The sequence below is a fragment of the Epinephelus moara genome, chromosome 8 (genome assembly GCF_006386435.1).
Source record: "Epinephelus moara isolate mb chromosome 8, YSFRI_EMoa_1.0, whole genome shotgun sequence".
Taxonomy (NCBI): Eukaryota; Metazoa; Chordata; class Actinopteri; order Perciformes; family Serranidae; genus Epinephelus; species Epinephelus moara.
The window spans coordinates 20,411,231-20,429,038 of NC_065513.1; the positions used below are offsets into that span (position 1 = coordinate 20,411,231).

A 17,808-nucleotide genomic window follows, 5' to 3' on the forward strand; every position below is an offset into this window, starting at 1 on the left:
AAACAGTGACCTAACTATATAACCTAAAACAAAAGTACAACATAAAACACAACATAGACCAAAGCACATAGCCACAAACAACACAAGAGCACAAAACAAAGCACATGAGCAAGGACAACAGCACACAAGCACAATTAGCAAGACAGTGATATCACCATAAGACCAAAGCACAATAAGGAAAACGTACCATACAAAAGCACCTAAGCCCCAACATGCAGTAATGAAATGAGGACTTAACCACTAATTCAGATCATGACACCTCTTCAATCAGTCAGTTCAGATAGAACAGGGAAGAAAGAAAAGAAAACAAAGGAAAAAAGACAACAAAAAATACTCAAATAAATAAAAATAAGATAATAAAACTGCCACAAAAATAATCTCTGTCCTTTTACTCCTCCCCTTATGCACAATACATGCAAACAAGTTATATAAAATTTCAAAGATTTGTGCAATATGTACTCGATTCAGTTTTCCCCAAATTCTATGAAATTCAGAGAGCCCTTTCATATTTCAAGGGTTTAATCTTGAACCCACCCAGTCTTTTTGTAAATGTTTCACCTATAGGCCTAACCCTCTGGTCTTCTGATGGGTCCTGTGAGGAACTATATTGTATTCTACAGACAAGGAGAAAAATGATTGATTATCTCAAAGAAATACTATTAGAAAATAGCATAATTTAGCAGTTTCACTAATGAGAGATTTTCCCTCTAGATTGCTAACATGGTTTCGTTTGAATAACAGACCCTATAAGATCAAATCAATATTTCATTCGAGAAAAGTTTAAAAGAAAAATTTGTGAAGCAGAACTTTGTTTTTCCTCTTTCCTGCCTCATTAATCATCTCACAACTCCTCAGATTTATCTTGTGGCCCTTGAGAGGGGGCCCCCTGGTTAAGAATCAGTGGACCAAACAACTGAACTGCATCAACTGCATTCAAAACAAGCTCCGCCTCCACCGGCTACAACAGTAAAATGCTGCTTACACATGAATGTATCAGCATTAAATGTAATACATACATCAGTCACAGGGGACATTTTTCTGCAGAACTGTTTACTTTTAAAACTTTGAGTACATTTTGCAGTCGCATTAAATGCAATTTTTTCTTGTTGTATTAGAACTATTATTTTAATAAAGCATATAAGTAGTGATTACTGAGATGTTGATGAAAGAAGATGATCAGAAACCTGGATACCATTATGATCGTGCATACAGGGATATAAATGACCCGTTTTACAAGACTCAAACTAAGATGAAGTGCATGTAAACAAACTAACTGCTCTGCCATCAGGTCCTAGAACCACCAGAAGGAAGTAAGAAGAATCCTGTCCGATTAAACATTTGCAATATATGTTAAACTCTGTGGCGTTTCTGTGAGTGGAGTTTGGACATTTTCCAACAGTATGAGTTAAGATAAACAAATGAAGTCAGACTTTGACCTCAGTCTGTTAAAATCCAGATGGACAGCTACCCTCAGCTGATCACTGTTCCATCTACCAGAGCGACTCCAGGTAGGAACCAAAGTCTCAACTGAAAAATAAAGACACTCACTTCACTTTATGTTTGATCTCTGTACCATGTTAGAGCATTTGTGGATTACATGCTCTGTTCTGCTGCTGGGTCAGGAGGCAGTCAGGGCAGTGTGTGAAGAGACTCTGATCATGTGTGGTGTGCTGTGTCAGTGTATACTTACAAGAATGTAACTAAGCACATTTACTCAAATACTGTACTTAAGTACAACGTTGAGCTACTTGTACTTTACTTGAATATTTCCATTTTATGCAACTTAACACATTTACTTCACTACATCTTAGCGACAAATATTATACTTCTTACTGCACCACATTTGTCTGACAGCTTTAATTACTTTTCAAATGAAAGTTTTTCATCGCCCTCCTGTCTGGTGACAACCATGTATCTCCAGATGTGTTAAAACCGAAGGATGAAGTGTTCCTTTACGCGTTGAGAAAATTCTCCATCTTCTTAAGATCAGTAAACTCTTAAAAACCCTACTGGATTAGCTGGAAAATGCATCATTACAAAGCTGAAAACAGGGCTGTTTTTCTGACACCATGAAAAGCTGAATTTTTAGGGAAATGTAGTTCTCACAAGACAACCATGAGGACCTCAGAAACATATAATGATCTTATAGGATATGACGCATGGCTGTAGATTAAATTACCAAACAGTATATAAAGGGGTTTAAATGAACACAGACTTAAACATCTATGGCAGTAAATGCAACATACAAATGAATGCAGTGGTAATATTATTCCAAACACATCATATAATAGTAAATGAGCACTTTTACTTTTGATACTTAAAGTATATTTTGCTGGAAAAAAAATACTTCTGAGTCAGCAACGTTTTGAATGTAATAGTGGAGTATTTTCACAGTGTGGTATTAGCACTTTTACTTCAGTAAAGGATGTGAATACATTTTCCATTACTATTACTCATGTTGTGGGGACATGAATCTGTTCACACAGTCACACTGTGGGGACTTGACTTCCTTTTGAGTGTGGTGTGGGGAGCAGTGAGAGCTGGCTTTAGGGGAGTGTCTCTGGGACGCCAGAGATCACTGTCTAGCCTCCTGGAGGTGTCGTGGGACCAACTAGACGAAACACTGGTGAAGGGAGGTTCCCACCTGATGACCCCAAAGACATGTTAGTTATCACTGCTCACTGGTCTGTATAGTTAAGCCTTGCCATAACAGCTTATCATAGGGCTTAGGAGGTTATTCACTGAGTGCTGATCCTTTCTCTAGAGCACAAATTTCTTGTGTTTATTTGAACTTGAGGATGAAACACAAGTTCCCACAACATGAGTCATTAAGTTTTAGAGTGAAGACTTGAGTTAAGGTCAGGGTATAGGGTTAGTCTCCTGGAAATGAATGTAAGTCAATGTAATGTCCTCTGAAGTGATGAAAACACAATTCAAGTGTGGGTGTGTGTGTGTTTGTGTGGGTGGGTGTGTGTTTGTGTGGGTGTGTGTGTGTGTGTGTGCATCACATGGTAAGGATATAGCAGACAATTAGTGAACCGTGGAAAGGCTCTGGGATGTGCTGCAGTAACACCACACTGTGACTAATGCCATATACCTGTATCAGCTATTTCTAGCAATAAGGCTGGGTTCGCAGAGGGTTTATATTTCCACTGAAACACTGAGTGAACGAAAAACTAATAACAAAAAGCAGGTCACTGAATGGTAGGCTATTTTTGCTGCTTTGTAGGCTGAATTTTTGTCTACATGTGCACTGACTACTGCTTTATGAAAGTCTTGAATGTATGTACACACACACACACACACACACACACACACACACACACACACAGAGCGCTGTAGTGTGGGAGTTAATGAATTCAGATGTGAGTGATAATCAGTAACTAAGTATAAGGACTTAGTCATGATGACTGGGTCCAGTCCATATGAGAAAACCTCACACTCGTCTCTGTCACTGTCTTTCCTCTGTCAGGTCCTTAGGGTTGAAACATGAGCGCCTTCGTGACTCTCTCCACAGGGCAGAGGATGCCTGTGGTCGGACTTGGCACATGGAAGAGCGCTCCAGGACAGGTGGAGCAGACTTTGTTTGTTAAGACCAACCATATTTCTGTACATTTTTAAACAGGATGAAGTATTGTTGGACTGTGTCTGTGTCCATGTGTTTTCAGGTGAAGCAGGCAGTGCTGGCAGCCTTAGACTGTGGGTACAGACACATTGACTGTGCTGCTGCATACAGCAATGAACAGGAGGTGGGAGAGGCTCTGGCTGTCAGGGTCAGCCCTGGTAAGGTGAGAGACTCTAGTTCAGCTTGAATCAGATATTGAATTTGACGGTTCATTTCTTGACCTTGGAAGCAGCAGTTGACAAAACAATCTCTGCTCAAGATCCTCTTACCTGTTGTTGTGGTTTCAACCATATCACACGGTTTCAGGTGTTGGTTGACCCTTTATTACCTGTCTACTAATAAACTTTTGATGATAGACTGATTATCAATATCAGAGCAAGTGTGAAACATTTTCATGCCCTCTCTCTGATTCATCATGTACCTCAAACTACCTTCAGCTATCAGGTATTTTCACTGTATTGTACAGCAAATGTTTGTATATCCTTTCCCTCAAGGCTCTGCGTCGTGAGGAGCTGTTTGTCACATCCAAACTGTGGAACACCAAACATGACCCGCAGGATGTTGAGGAAGCGTGCAGGACCAGTCTGGCCCACCTGGGTCTCTCCTATTTGGACCTGTACCTCATGCACTGGCCCATGGCATTTCAGTGAGCAACTGCACACAGTGAACTGGTTTTATCTCTGTATAGTTGTTCTTGTGTGAATCAGTGTGAAATGATACAGTGTCACATTAGCTGAAGTTGTGTATGTGGATGTTTAAGGCGGGGGAAGGAGCTGATGCCTCGACGCGAAGATGGAAGTATTTGTTACTCCAACACACATTACAGAGATACTTGGACAGCCATGGAGAGCCTAGTGGACAAAGGTCTGGTCAAAGCCATAGGACTGTCCAACTTCAACGCCAGACAGGTTGATGATATAATCAGCATGGCCAGACACACACCTGTGGTCAACCAGGTACAGTGTTCTTTCTCATAGGCCAAAATAAATACATTTGATTAAGTTTGATAAACAACAGAGAAGGTGGTCACTCAGAAATAGGCTGAAAACTGTCGGATGGTGTGTCTCATTGTGTCACAGGTGGAGTGCCATCCTTATTTGTCTCAAGTAGATCTCCTGTCTCACTGTCGGTCAGTCTACCTGCAGTTTAACATGCCATCAAAATGTATTTTCTTCAAGATCACTTTGATCAGATATTGTTCCCATTGTGTCAGTAACAGTGTGTCAGTAACGGTGCGTGTCCCTCGGCCTCAGGTCAGTGGCAGTTTGTGTGACAGCCTACAGTCCTCTGGGCAGCGGGGACAGACCCTGGGCCTCTCCTGATGAACCCAGTCTGCTGCAGGATCCTCGACTGGGAGCTATCGCCCAGAGATACCAGAGAACACCTGCCCAGGTCATACTCAGGTAAGAACCAAAGCTTCAACTTCAAAGTTAAGCTCAGATGTAGCAGATACCAACAACCAGGACCAAACCTCTTTAGCTTTTAATATATGGTGCCCTTTTGGCAGGTGGCATGTTCAGAGGGGTGTCGTGTGTATCCCTAAGAGTGTGACACCCACCAGGATCAAGCAGAACTTGCAGGTGTTTGACTTTTCTCTGTCAGAAGACGACATGAAGCTGATTGAATCCTTCAACCGCAACGAGCGCTTCATCGTCCCAACAGTCGAGGTGAGTCACTGATGTTATGACACCTCGCAAGATTTTAACAGGATGTCTCAAGCAGAGCCCATATAGACCTATGACTTGTGTTTATATACGTGCGACAGCCGTCTTAGTCCAAAATTAACTTAAAGCTTGGACTCACAGATGACGCTACATGGCTGACACATCAGCCTGTTTTAGATCTACGAGTCTCTGATGAGCCAGACTGTAGGAATCTGGGTCAAACGTCCTGACTCCTGAAGATTTCTGTTGTAATCAACCCATATATGTAGCTATAATGTGATCTTAACTAATGTATTGTCTTTTTTCACAGAGAGACGGCAAGAGAGTGTGGAGAGATGGAGAACATCCTCATTTCCCCTTCAATGATCCTTACTGAGTCTACACACAAGGAATGTTGTGTTTTTGAAATTTCTACATTAAATTAAAATATAATCAAAATTAAATTAGCTTTTGCTCTTTGGGAGGAATGTCATTGACATAATAAAAATATTTAAATGACTAAATTTGTAGAAGACTTTAAGTCTTTAAAACATGTTTTCCCCGGTCTTATCTTTATTGAGATTGCAGTGAAGAAAACTGACTTTTCTTCCACTGCCAGAGTGACACTATGTGGTCAGTAACAGAACTGCCTCTCTGCCAGGTGACAATGGCTTTGATCAGTGTTTCTAAACCAGGGGTCCTCAGGGGAGCTCCAGAGGGGTCGCCAGAAAATGGGGAAATAATTTTCACTATTTAACTCACTATAAAAGTGAGCCCAATGTGAGTATAAGTAGTGGCTGATAACTATACAATTAATATCTATCAACCACAGTCTTTTCAGATCGAGCTCCCTGAAGCAAACTCTTATTAAATGGGCATCCATGACCTAATGTTTATCAATTTGGGTTAGCTTGACACAAAAGCAGTTGAGAACAATGGCTTCGATCGCCTGCATGTCTCACACAGTGAAGACTTTTTCAAGGTTAAATCATCACTGAGTCATTGCAGCAGCACCGCTCTGAGAGATCACACTTTCAATCATGTTGCACTTCTGAATACAACTGATGAACAATTAATTATCCTTTTCAATGTCAGGTAAAAAATTAAATGCAGAACTGCTGTGAAAATCCATTCATCCCTCTCCCTGTTGATGCTTCCTGGCTCACCAAACAAAAAATCTCAATAAAATTTCCCCAATGAAATGAAATTCACCATCTTAATTTTCTATAACTACAGTGGAAACATCTTATAGTGATCATGGTTACAGTGACAAACTGCTTAAAAGGAGGAGAATCATTCCTGGATAAATGCTGTTAAAGTAATTTGCTGATAGTATTCAAGTAGTCTCCTTACAATGTTTGAGTCTTTCTTAAATGACATATTATTTATACTTTACTCCCAGGATACTGAGGCTGCTGCTGTGTGCACACTGAAATCATGACAGGAAGACAAACTGCCAAAAATGAGGCAATGAGATGCTGCAACGAAACTTGGTGTTCCTCAGGTTACCATTTTCTAGTCTACTCAAACAATGACAATGGTTATAGCTGCTGTTGATGGAGACAGAAAACAAATGCGCAGAGAAAACACCGGTGCTTGTCCACGTGATGCCCACCATTACTTTGCATTCATGTAATCAATATAAAAATGTTAGATGGTTATCTGCATGAGATATAAAGACAGAAAAATAAAAATAATCTGTTTAGTGATCAATTTAGCCCGAGTGTGATCACTAAGAGGTTTCTACTGTATATCTTTATATAGAAGATACGTACGAGCCTTAAATTGAGTACAGATACCCTAATCAGACAGAATGCACGTGAACTATCAATAAAGAAGTTTCAAACGGACACTGATAACACTTCCATTTTGTGAGATTTTATTTTCAACAACATAACCTTGACAAATCTGTAATACATTATATGCTACTGTTTATTTAAAAAAAAAAAGAGGAAGTCATAAGCAATATGTTTTTTTCTTTTCTTTCTTATAGTCTAGCATAGAATCCCATCACTAAAGCCATTCATGTTGGTTGTGATATATTGAGAATGAGGCCACTCAATAACACCCCCCCCCCCCCCCCCCCCAGTCCCCCCCTCCCCAGTCAGCATCAGTCACTCACCTTCCATTTCCAACATCCCCTTACCCCCACCCACATCAAAGCCAGGGCAAACCAAGCGGCTACATGCTTTCTCCAAGGGAAGTCATACAAAAAAAGGGAACACATGAAAGAAGCACAAAGTCCTAAAAATGTGGAATCTGGTGAGAATTTGTACAGGTGTGATCCCAGTACTGACCACTGTGGGGCAGTGTACATTTATCCATAAAGGTCATCGTCGTTGTCTTCGTTGAACACTGGATTGCTGCCAGTTCCTCCTGTGCCATGACTGGGGCCACTGCCTCCTGCAGCACTGGAGGGAAACCTGAAAGAGAAACAAGAGTCATTTACCCTTTTTAGAGTGACTGACCTCTGATATGGTGACTAGTATTTCTGGCAGGTATGAACTAATAACTATCTTATGTAGTCCGTGATTCTAGGAAAATGCCATGACTAATATGATAAAGCTTTTCACAATCATTTTTAAAAACACAATATGACTAATATCTGTTCAGACAGAGGAAGATACATACACAGCTACCTGCACTCATGCTAATACAAAATGTCAGAAAATGTACCTGAAGCTTCCAAAGCCACGGCTCTGCTGCAGTGTCTGAGCGAACATCTCGTATTTGCGAATGTCATTGTCACTGACGGAGCGACGGGCGAATCGCATTGCCTCCTCGAAGTGGTCCTTCCTAATCTCTGGCACAGGATCATCCTCTTCCACCTCCTAAAAGGGGAAAAAAAGACACAGAGTGGTGATGACAGGCAAGACATCTGAAGCGGTAATGCACAGAGGCTCACTCAGATGTGAAAAAGCAACTGAGGGAACAGGAACAAGCACTGACCATAGCTGATGGGTTGGTCTGCCTCTCCCTCTCTCTGCGAATCTCATTTTCGATGCTCTCTCTGATGGCCAGCTTACACGCCCGCTGGCAGATCTCTGTCAGATCTGCTCCAGAGAAGCCATTGGTCATCTTTGCCAGGAAGTCCAAGTCCACATCCTATCAACAAAGTACAAACATTTTAAAAAAGGCTCAGGTTCAGAAAATGTATCATTAGAACTAGGTATCAGTGCTCGATACCTTCATTAAAAAAAAAAAAAAAAGTATACAGTGAAATAGCCCAGTCCCAAGTAGTATCAAACTTCCCCAGTCAAACAAACCTGCATTTGATCATTTTTGAACCCCTTTCTGGAACAAATTGACTCATTGTATGGTTTTGCTCACAGGCGATCACCGCAAGCATTCTTAGCTTTTATGCAACACGCGACTGGTTCACTACTGAAGCAGCTACAAGCCATACAGCCTGGTGTGGTGACTCTGAGTGCAATTTATTGATAGAGTTGTAAAAATGAATGCAAACGATATGGGACGGTAATGTCAAATGAGGTACTCCATTGGTATCGGTATCACTTTAAAGCTATAGTGCGTAACTTCTACAGGTCTGTAAATGTCCGTTTCACCCAAGCCACTACAAGAGGAGATGACACAATGCTGGTTAAGCCGATCGGCTCCTCTAACATCTCGCGGTATTTTTCAATATATATCATTTTTAGTATGCGTGTCGACCGGCGACATTCCCGCGCTGGCGCACAGGAAATGCTTCCTCACAACAAGAAGGGAGGGGGAGGAAGAGCGGAGAATGTCATAGCAAGAGGTAGAGCTTAGGTAGAAAGAGAAAGCAACATGGCGGAGAAGCGGCCGAGACACGGTTCAGAAGTGGATCCTACCACAAAGGCGAGTGTTACTCTGTGTACGGTGTGTGGCGACTGGCGAGTGTTACTCTGTGTACATGGTGTGGCGACTGGTGAGTGTTACTGTGTACATGGAAGTGCCGCCGGCTTATTAGTTGTAATAACGCATTATCCGCTGGGAGGCAACAGAAGTTACGCACTATAGCTTTAAGGGTACTGGTATAGCAGTTTTTTAACGATATCAAGCCATACTTAAATTTTAATTCTCTTGCGACTCACTGATTGGATTTGTTGCATCAAAATAATTTTCTTTTCTTTGTGTCATGCTCCTACAGGGGATCTTCTAGTATCATGAATAAAAGCTGATATTTTCTAACATAAAGTGGGAATATTATAAGAACACAGAAATAAAATCACTTCTAAGACTGTATTTGACAGACTGAAAATAAAAACGTCTGCACACAAACAAATAATAAAAAAGAGAAACTATGAGTGCTAGCACTGTCACCTTGCTGATGGGGCTCTTGCGGAGGTTGGCTTTCAGGATGCTCATCCTGCTCTTCTCGTCGGGCAGTGGGATGTAGATGAGCTGATCCAGACGGCCGGGTCTCAGGATGGCAGGGTCAATGATGTCTGGTCTGTTTGTGGCTCCGATGATGAAGACGTTCTTCTTGCTGGACATTCCATCCATCTCGGTCAGGATCTGGTTGATGACACGGTCAGCTGCTCCACCACCATCTCCCACGTTGCCGCCACGGGCCTTGGCTATGGAGTCCAGCTCATCAAAGAAGAGAACGCATGGGGCTGCTTGACGAGCCTGGAAATATCACACAGATAACACAAAACAATATAAAAATGAATTCTGTAGGTTGAAATTGAAGCTTGTGGTGCTGCAGAATAAATGCACACATTCAAAATTTATTTTTTTAATGACAGACACCAAAACATAATTGTTACCTTGTCAAAGATCTCTCTGACGTTGGCCTCAGACTCTCCAAACCACATGGTGAGCAGCTCAGGTCCTTTGATGGAGATGAAATTTGCCTGGCACTCATTGGCGATGGCTTTGGCCAGCAGAGTCTTACCACAACCAGGGGGGCCATAGAACAGCACACCCTTGGATGGGGTCATGCCAAACTTGAGGAACTTGTCTGGGTGCTCCACCGGGTACTGAATTTAAGGAGAGGGAGATAAACAGTGAGATAAAACATTCTAATATAATGGTTTGTGATACATCCATTTCAGACACTCTTAACGTCTGGAGGCGGTTCATACCTGCACCAACTCCTGCAGCTCCCTCTTGACATCATCCAGACCTCCAATGTCCTCCCAGGTGATGTTTGGAACCTCGACAACCGTCTCCCTCAGTGCAGATGGGTTGCTCTGGCTCAGGGCCCACTGCAGGACAGCATCAAGCATGTTAGTACGAGCTCAGAGGGCCAATATAAGCTAATTGAAAACATTTCACTTTCACCATATACCAAAGACCATAACACAGCTCTTACCTTGAAGTCATCCATAGTGACAGCAAGTGAGTTCATGACTTCAGCATCAATGGTCTCGTCCTCAAGGTCGATCAGGTCCATCTTCTTCCTGATGGCCTGCAGGGCAGCCTCAGAGCAAAGAGCAGCCAGATCTGCACCGACATGTCCATGGGTTTCATTGGCTACCTATATTAAGATACAAAGAGCACATTATTACTTTCCTGTCCAGTACCATACCCAATATACCTTATTAAGTACAACCACGAACACTACTACTGCAATGCAGTAAGTCTAAATATGATGATGGATTATATTTACTGATTTACTGTTTTTTTTGTTAAACAGGTGTACTATGCAGGATTGTGGTTACTGTTTGTTAACACTCTCACTGTGAAAGTAAGAGTAAAAGTAAAAGCTAGGACTAGGACAAAGATTTTAAATCATCACTCGGAAAACCCTCAAACAACCAAGATTCTTCAAGCCACATTTAATAGTTACATTCTGTCATATTCTATGTCAGTAAACAATTTGGCATTAGATGCAGTTTCCTGTGTAGTTTTACTTGGAACATACGGGCAATAATGACAAACACATGACTCTACCTCTCCTCAGAGAAGCAGTGTGTGGTGTGGTGTCACCTGACTGCAGGAAAATAATGTGTACAGACCTGTTCTAAGTCGACATCGTCAGCCAGTTTCATGTTCTTGGTGTGAATCTGGAGGATCTCCAGTCTGCCTGTGGCGTCAGGGATGCCAATGTCCACTTCCCTATCAAAACGCCCTGGAGGTGGTGAAAGTTCAAACACACACACTTATTAGTTTCAACTGAAACAGGCTTGGAGCAATAAGCCAGTCTGCAGGAATTACTTCTACTTTCTGTCTCCTCTCTAATGGTTTAGCAACAAAAGCAACATTACTGATCAAACATACAAGCTGTAAAAGGAACCATCTACATTTTATAAAGTAACAGTATTTGATGAATAAGCAAGATCCAATTCCAGTTCTCTGTCAGGGCCGTCAGAAACATCCTGTCAAACACTTTCACATATGTCACAAACTGTGGGACTGCACAGTGTTGTGAGAAACTGACCCAAAACTGAACTGCAGAGCCCACAAAATAAACAGCAGCCAGCAGTTGTAATCTGTGATATAACATGCTTTTGGTGAGCCATGTGCACAGAGCAGCTCCAGGTTATATAAAACAAAACACAGTAACTTGGGGTCTGTTGTAGCGACATTTCTCAGGGTGCACAACTCCACTTAGGTGATGCTGTTGGTGAAAATTACATGATTGATACATCACTAACAGTGCTGGGTCCTACAGTTATAATATTTTTCCCAGGTAACAAGAAGTGCAGCAAATTACTGATAACATTTCAGTAATGATATTACAGTAACCCCTAAAACAAATAACTCATTACAACCTTACGTTTGTTGTTAACCCCTACTGATTTCACCTCCAACAATCAATCAGGTTTTATTTTCGTATTTGTCACATGCACGTCACAAAACAGCAAGCTAGCTTAGAAGAGGGAAATGCTTACATTAGCGACTAAATATTCACATTACTTTGATTTTGTCAAGAGGTAAGATGACAAGTCAAACCTCCTTAAACGCCTACTACGACTGACAGCACTGCAACATGGAGCATGTGGAAACACACCCTACCAAAGGTGAGCTCTCCTCAGTCACGGAGGATGGCTGGCTAGACAACCAAAACTGGATCTGACTAGATATGTGGTGGATGAAATGTTGCCGGTCTCCACAACTGACTCTCCGTCTTTCAGACAGATTTTTGGGAAAATATCAAGTACAGGCAAGAGAAGACCTCTTGGTAAAAAAAACTTTTGTGCTAAACAGAGATTACCCTGACACTCACAGAAAGGTGCACATGCAAGGTCTAAATTTTGAGGAGAAAGGACTTAACGTTAACTACCAATTTTGTGGGATGTAACAGGAAGGTAATGTAACAAGTGTTATGAACAACTGTTTGGCAGGGAGTAATAAGTAATATGATTACTTCTCAAAGGTGTAACAGCAAAACAAATTAAATTAATTTGAATAATGAGCCCAACACTGATCCCTAATATTTGATGAGTTTACATAACCAATAGGAACGATGCCATAACAATGAGACCTGGGGTTGTAAGAACTAAATTACTACTGATATTCACACCTTTATGCACAGGCCTGTGTTGGATGGTTCTTCTAGTTGTTAGATACTGCAGTAACTCAACACATGCTTAAAACAGATAATTTACCAAATCTCCTGAGGGCTGGGTCAATGCTGTTGGGTCTGTTGGTGGCAGCCATGACGATGACATGAGCTCTCTGTTTCAGGCCGTCCATTAGAGTCAGCAGCTGGGAAACAATGCGCCTCTCCACCTCTCCGTGAGTCTACAAAGAAACACAACATGAATTGTTACTATACAGATAAAAACCACTTTTAATATCACAAAGCCCCTACAGCTATATTTTAAATGAGTGTGTGAAGGAATTACATTCCAAGCAAAATACCAGAACATGAAAAGAAACTATACAAAAACAAGCTACATTTTGTCTTTTCAAGGTCTGGACAATGAGCCATTATTTCAAAACACTCGCTCAAAACACTGTTATTCAGCGACACATTTAGTTTTCCTCTCCTCCCACTCACCTTCTCTCTTTTAGGGGCAATTGCGTCAAGCTCATCAATAAAGATGATGGCAGGAGCATTCTTCTCTGCTTCCTCGAAGGCCTTTCTCAGGTTACTCTCGCTCTCTCCTGCCAGCTTACTCATGATCTCAGGACCTTAAACGGAAAGCCAAAAAACATTTTGATTTTAGAGGAATCTTCACAGCATGTACTACATTCAAATAATATGCATGAAACACGAGATGAACCCTGTACCAACTACACATTCTAGTGATAGATAAACGACTGCTGCTGCTCTAGAAGTAAAATGGTTGTCTACTAATCAGAAGGTCAGTGTTTGATCCCTGGCCCCTGCTATCTACTTGCTGAAGTGTCCTTGGGTGAAATACAAATTTGTGCATGAATGTTTCTGAAGAGCAGACTGGCACCTTGCATGGTAGCCTCGGCCACCGGTGTAAGAATGTGCGTGTAAATGGTTTAGTGGTGCTTGTGTTGTAAAGTGCTTTGAGTGGTCGCTAGGACTATAAAAGCGCTATATAAATGCAGTCCATGTTCAATATATACACATTTATTCCATCCCTCTTACTGGGAGATGAGACGTCTATTTTACAACAGAAGTTTACAAAGGTGAGTTGCACTCCCTGCAGCTAGCTGATAATTTATGTCCTCTTTTATAAAGCTCAGCCAATTTTGCGATTGTTCTGAAGAGATGAATGCAAAAGAAAAACTGATCTAAAATGATGCACAAATTAAATGTTGCTTCTCATTGTATAGCCAAGCAACCACTGTTAGGATTCTGATTAAAAACCTCAAGCAACTACAAGGCAACACTGTCAAGGGCACACTCAGTATTATCATAAAATGGCCAAGACTGGCAATAAGTGTCTATAGAGGATAAATACAGATGTGTGTTCACACCATTGATCAGGAAGAAGAAAGCTCCAGTTTCATTGGCTACAGCTCTGGCGATCAAGGTCTTTCCAGTTCCAGGGGGTCCATATAGCAAGATTCCACGTGGGGGCTGAAAACGGGAAAAGCAGTCTTTAAAATCAGAGCTTATTCTTAAATTAAAAACATTTGCAAGATAAATAATGGCAGAGTGAATTACACATTACACTCAAAATAAGTTAAACAAAACCAAAAGCAGCAAACATACATGTCATGAGGTTTACGCTTGTGTACACTTGAAATGTACTGTACATTAGACATACCAAGCATAGACTCAATGATGTCAGTTACACAGCAATATCTGGCTAAAACTAGTCGATGTTTACTACTGTCATTCCTGCTCAAGTATGACTGTAGCTCAACCTGTGTGTTTTAAAATTAAGGATGGATGCATCTTGTGTCATAGATAGATAGCAACTATACCTTTGTATGAGAACAAGTGCTATCCTTTAAAATTCAAAATCTACAATGGAGGGCCAAATGTGTTCACTTGTTCCTCAGTGCAGATTACAAGGGTGCCTCACCTTGACTCCTATGGCCTTGAACAGTGCAGGGTGTCTCAGAGGCAGCTCCACCATCTCTTTGATCTGAGCTAACTGCTTCCTCACCCCTCCAATGTCATCATAGCCCACCTCATTCAAGGACTCTTCCTCATCCTGCATATTAAATCAAAGATATTCAAATTTCAATACATTTTTTTGACAAATGTTAACCCATGCACTGTGTGTGCATCTGCTACCCACCTCTCTCCTGATAGGCTCTCCTTCACAGTGAATGACCGTATCAGGAGCAACAATACAGTAGGGAGAGGGGTCGGTCTCTACCACTTTGAACTCCACAGCACGCATGCCTCCTCTGACCAGGAAAATATCACCTTTACGTGGTAAAAGAAAATCACGTTAGTTTTACCTCTCTACAGAAACATCTGATCCATCAGGCAAAAAATAAATAAATAAATAAATATAATAATAATAATAATAATAATAATAATAATAATAATGATGATAATAATAATAACAACAACAACAACGGTTCTTTGTTCTCACCTTTGCGGATTGGCCTGTAAGCCTCAAGAAAGTATGGCTTCAGGTAGACTTCAAACAGGTTTCCAGTAATTCCTTCTACTGTGTCATCTATTGGGAGGACGTGGATCCTCTTTCCGTACTTCACATCAGGACATGGCTGAATGCTGAGGGAGATATCAGACTTTAACACCACTTAAATTCTTTTCACAGCCCTTCAAAAAAAAAATTAAGACTAGTGTGTTTTTCCCCACCTGATGACATCACCCAGCCGGACCCTCAGATTGTTGCGGACCACCCTGTTCATGCGAACCTTTTCATCGGAGCAGGTGTCGTCAGACAGCACAATGCACACAGTCTCCCGCCTCTTCTTTCCTTTCATCAGCACTGTGTCTCCACGGAAGAGCTGCAGCTCATCCATTTTGGTCTTAAAAGACATTTAACAAAAGTTATTTAGTGCATCTCAGTGTTTTTAAAATTTAAAATATCAAGATGTAACTTAACATTTGATCTATTACAACAAATCACAGGGTTTTAGCCTACCTGAGAGAGAGAGACCACACTGTTGTCTTCATTGATGGATTCATCAACAATCAGTCTGTTGGGTCTGTTCTTCTGTTTCAGAATTGCAGTGGCTAGATCATCATTTTTGGATCTATGAAGAGGAACAGATAAAACCAGTTATGGATTGAACCAAAAAAAAACTCTTGTGGAGCACCTTCCAGATCTTCTGAAGGTCCTACAACAATCGAGCTGCAAAGTTACTAAGTAATAGTGTACAGGAAACCATCAACATCTTATTATTCCACAACAAGTGAATGTCAAGTGTGATAATACATCTATAAAAACCAGGCTGGCTCCTAAGGTGCTCTGTGACAGTGAAACCTCTCAGAGCTTCTGATTTAGTTTCTCGGGTACGTCTATGGGGATATGGAAAACACCCCTTCACTAAATGTCCTTTGGTGGACAGTGTTCTGTGCTCAGTGAACTCCTTACCAACTGAACTCTGAATGAATTGTGACAGAGATCATTTTAAAAATAAATCAAACAATGTCTTAAGAGAGGTCAGCCATACTTAGTACTCAGGCATGAGTACTTTTACTATCGATTGTTTGTGTTTTGTATTGCAAGTTGTAAACGTATTTTTACTGTAATGTCTCTGTACATATTTATGAGGCCATATAGGAATACGAAATGCACATTAGATTACAATATAAATGGTATGAGGTTTTCGTCAATTCTAGTAACCTTATAATTTAGTGTTTATGTGCCTACATTATTAACAACAACAACAACAACAGTAACTAAGAATAAATAAACATTAATTGCTGTAAACAGAACGTATACACAACTCGCCAACTGCCACGACTAACCGGGTAATATGCACTATCGTGCGTGCATTCAACCAACAGTTTAAAATTGACCAGTAACGTTAGTCATTATTAAGGTTAAAATGGCAACAAGTTTCCAGAAAAGTCTATGATTGCTTTTTGTAGTTTCTCTTTCATGTTGTTAGCATGCTAATGCTAGCCTTTAGCTAACTGACTGGCGAGCAAGCGAGCCCAGATGACACAGCAAAAGAAATAGAAAAAAACTTTTAGCTAACGTTAGCTCGGTTCCTCCACAGAAAGACCAACGTTACAGCTTTATCGTGATTTTAAATACATTAAGTGTCGACATGTGCGTGAGCTACCGAGATGAGCAAATGTGTTATTTCATAACAGTTAAGCTAACAGCGAAATAGACCCCGTGTAAATTGTCGATCTTTTAGAATGAATAGCCTAACCCTGTTAGCCGGCTAGCTTTGGTGCACTGTACAGAGTGGCTATCGCCAGACAGCTCGTCATGAAGTTAGCTATCTGGATGACTAGCGTAAACGTCGGCGTTTTCTTTCGTGTAACCGCTGGCCCATTAGCTTGGTCTGTGCCTTTTGCTCATTAGCTTAATAAGCGTCCCACTGAAAATGTTAAACTAATTATCAAGACAGGATATAAACCGGCTGGTAGGCCAACTTGTCGGTGTGATGGTGGATGGCTTTGGCCTTGACACCGTTGCTAAGCTAACGTTAGCATTCAAACACGACAGCGATGACTGCGCTTTGTCAAGTAGCTGTCACACAGCTGGCTAATTTCATACAGTTAACTGGCCAACGACACCCGTTTGGATGACAACTGTCAACGTTTCGTCGGGGTAATACCCAACTGTCAGTGGATTTGCAATGTTAGGTTATTCGAGCAATGGACAAAAGTGCGGAGGCTGAAATAACTGACCCCATTAGCTCTCTTGCTAGCAAACTCGGTAATGTATTAGCAATCGAGCTAACTTTAATAAACTAACGTATTCTGAGCTGGTGTTAGCTGATTTTAAAGACATTAGCTAATAGCCATTGTTCAGAAAACCGCAATTCAATAGGACAGAAAGATATTTTTACTTACTCCCCTCCCGAGGCCATGGTCGTCCACCTGGATTACTATTAATAAATAAAGAAATTCTAGCTAAATGTTTAAGAGGCTTAACCGGTTCTCGTTACTCAACGTTCTCTGTGATTTCACACGAAAGAGCAGCCGTTTCCGTGCTCCTCTTTACAATTATACTGTGAGCTGGACGCATCTGGTATTCTGATTGGCTGGAGGCTACTCATCAGCTTCAGCAACCA

At 41.2% G+C, this 17,808-nt stretch overlaps 2 protein-coding genes across 2 annotated transcripts; one reads left to right on the forward strand and one right to left on the reverse strand.

The window, feature by feature from the left end:
- The first annotated feature begins 1,368 nt into the window (after positions 1–1,368).
- Positions 1,369–5,704, forward strand: akr1a1a (aldo-keto reductase family 1, member A1a (aldehyde reductase)). The gene is made up of 9 exons (XM_050051110.1): positions 1,369–1,508; positions 3,473–3,570; positions 3,669–3,788; positions 4,120–4,271; positions 4,386–4,581; positions 4,705–4,754; positions 4,879–5,028; positions 5,133–5,292; positions 5,600–5,704. The coding sequence occupies exons 2-9, from the start codon at positions 3,490–3,492 to the stop codon at positions 5,663–5,665; spliced, it is 975 nt and encodes a 324-aa protein (XP_049907067.1). The 5' UTR covers positions 1,369–1,508; positions 3,473–3,489; the 3' UTR covers positions 5,666–5,704.
- A 1,623-nt stretch (positions 5,705–7,327) lies between these two features.
- vcp (valosin containing protein) lies at positions 7,328–17,745 on the reverse strand. The gene is made up of 17 exons (XM_050051091.1): positions 17,588–17,745; positions 15,696–15,807; positions 15,407–15,579; positions 15,177–15,319; positions 14,874–15,004; positions 14,655–14,786; positions 14,101–14,203; positions 13,205–13,338; positions 12,810–12,945; positions 11,217–11,329; positions 10,571–10,735; positions 10,341–10,463; positions 10,023–10,235; positions 9,574–9,882; positions 8,218–8,373; positions 7,945–8,099; positions 7,328–7,691 (listed from the first exon to the last, which is right to left on the reverse strand). Exons 1-17 carry the CDS (start codon positions 17,602–17,604, stop codon positions 7,586–7,588), a joined length of 2,421 nt encoding a protein of 806 aa, XP_049907048.1. The 5' UTR covers positions 17,605–17,745; the 3' UTR covers positions 7,328–7,585.
- Between the last annotated feature and the right edge of the window lie 63 nt (positions 17,746–17,808).

What these genes read in the sequence shown, in the direction of transcription:
- akr1a1a (XM_050051110.1), top strand. Translation starts at nt 3,490, where the DNA reads ATGAGCGCCTTCGTGACTCTCTCCACAGGGCAGAGGATGCCTGTGGTC. An exon ending in GATCTCCTGTCTCACTGTCG is followed by an intron (nt 4,755 to 4,878) that starts GTCAGTCTACCT and finishes CCTCGGCCTCAG; the next exon opens with GTCAGTGGCAGTTTGTGTGA. An exon ending in CCTGCCCAGGTCATACTCAG is followed by an intron (nt 5,029 to 5,132) that starts GTAAGAACCAAA and finishes CCCTTTTGGCAG; the next exon opens with GTGGCATGTTCAGAGGGGTG.
- vcp (XM_050051091.1), bottom strand. An exon ending in TTTCTTCTTCCTGATCAATG is followed by an intron (nt 13,339 to 14,100) that starts GTGTGAACACAC and finishes TTTCCGTTTAAG; the next exon opens with GTCCTGAGATCATGAGTAAG. An exon ending in ACGATGTCGACTTAGAACAG is followed by an intron (nt 10,736 to 11,216) that starts GTCTGTACACAT and finishes ATCTTAATATAG; the next exon opens with GTAGCCAATGAAACCCATGG.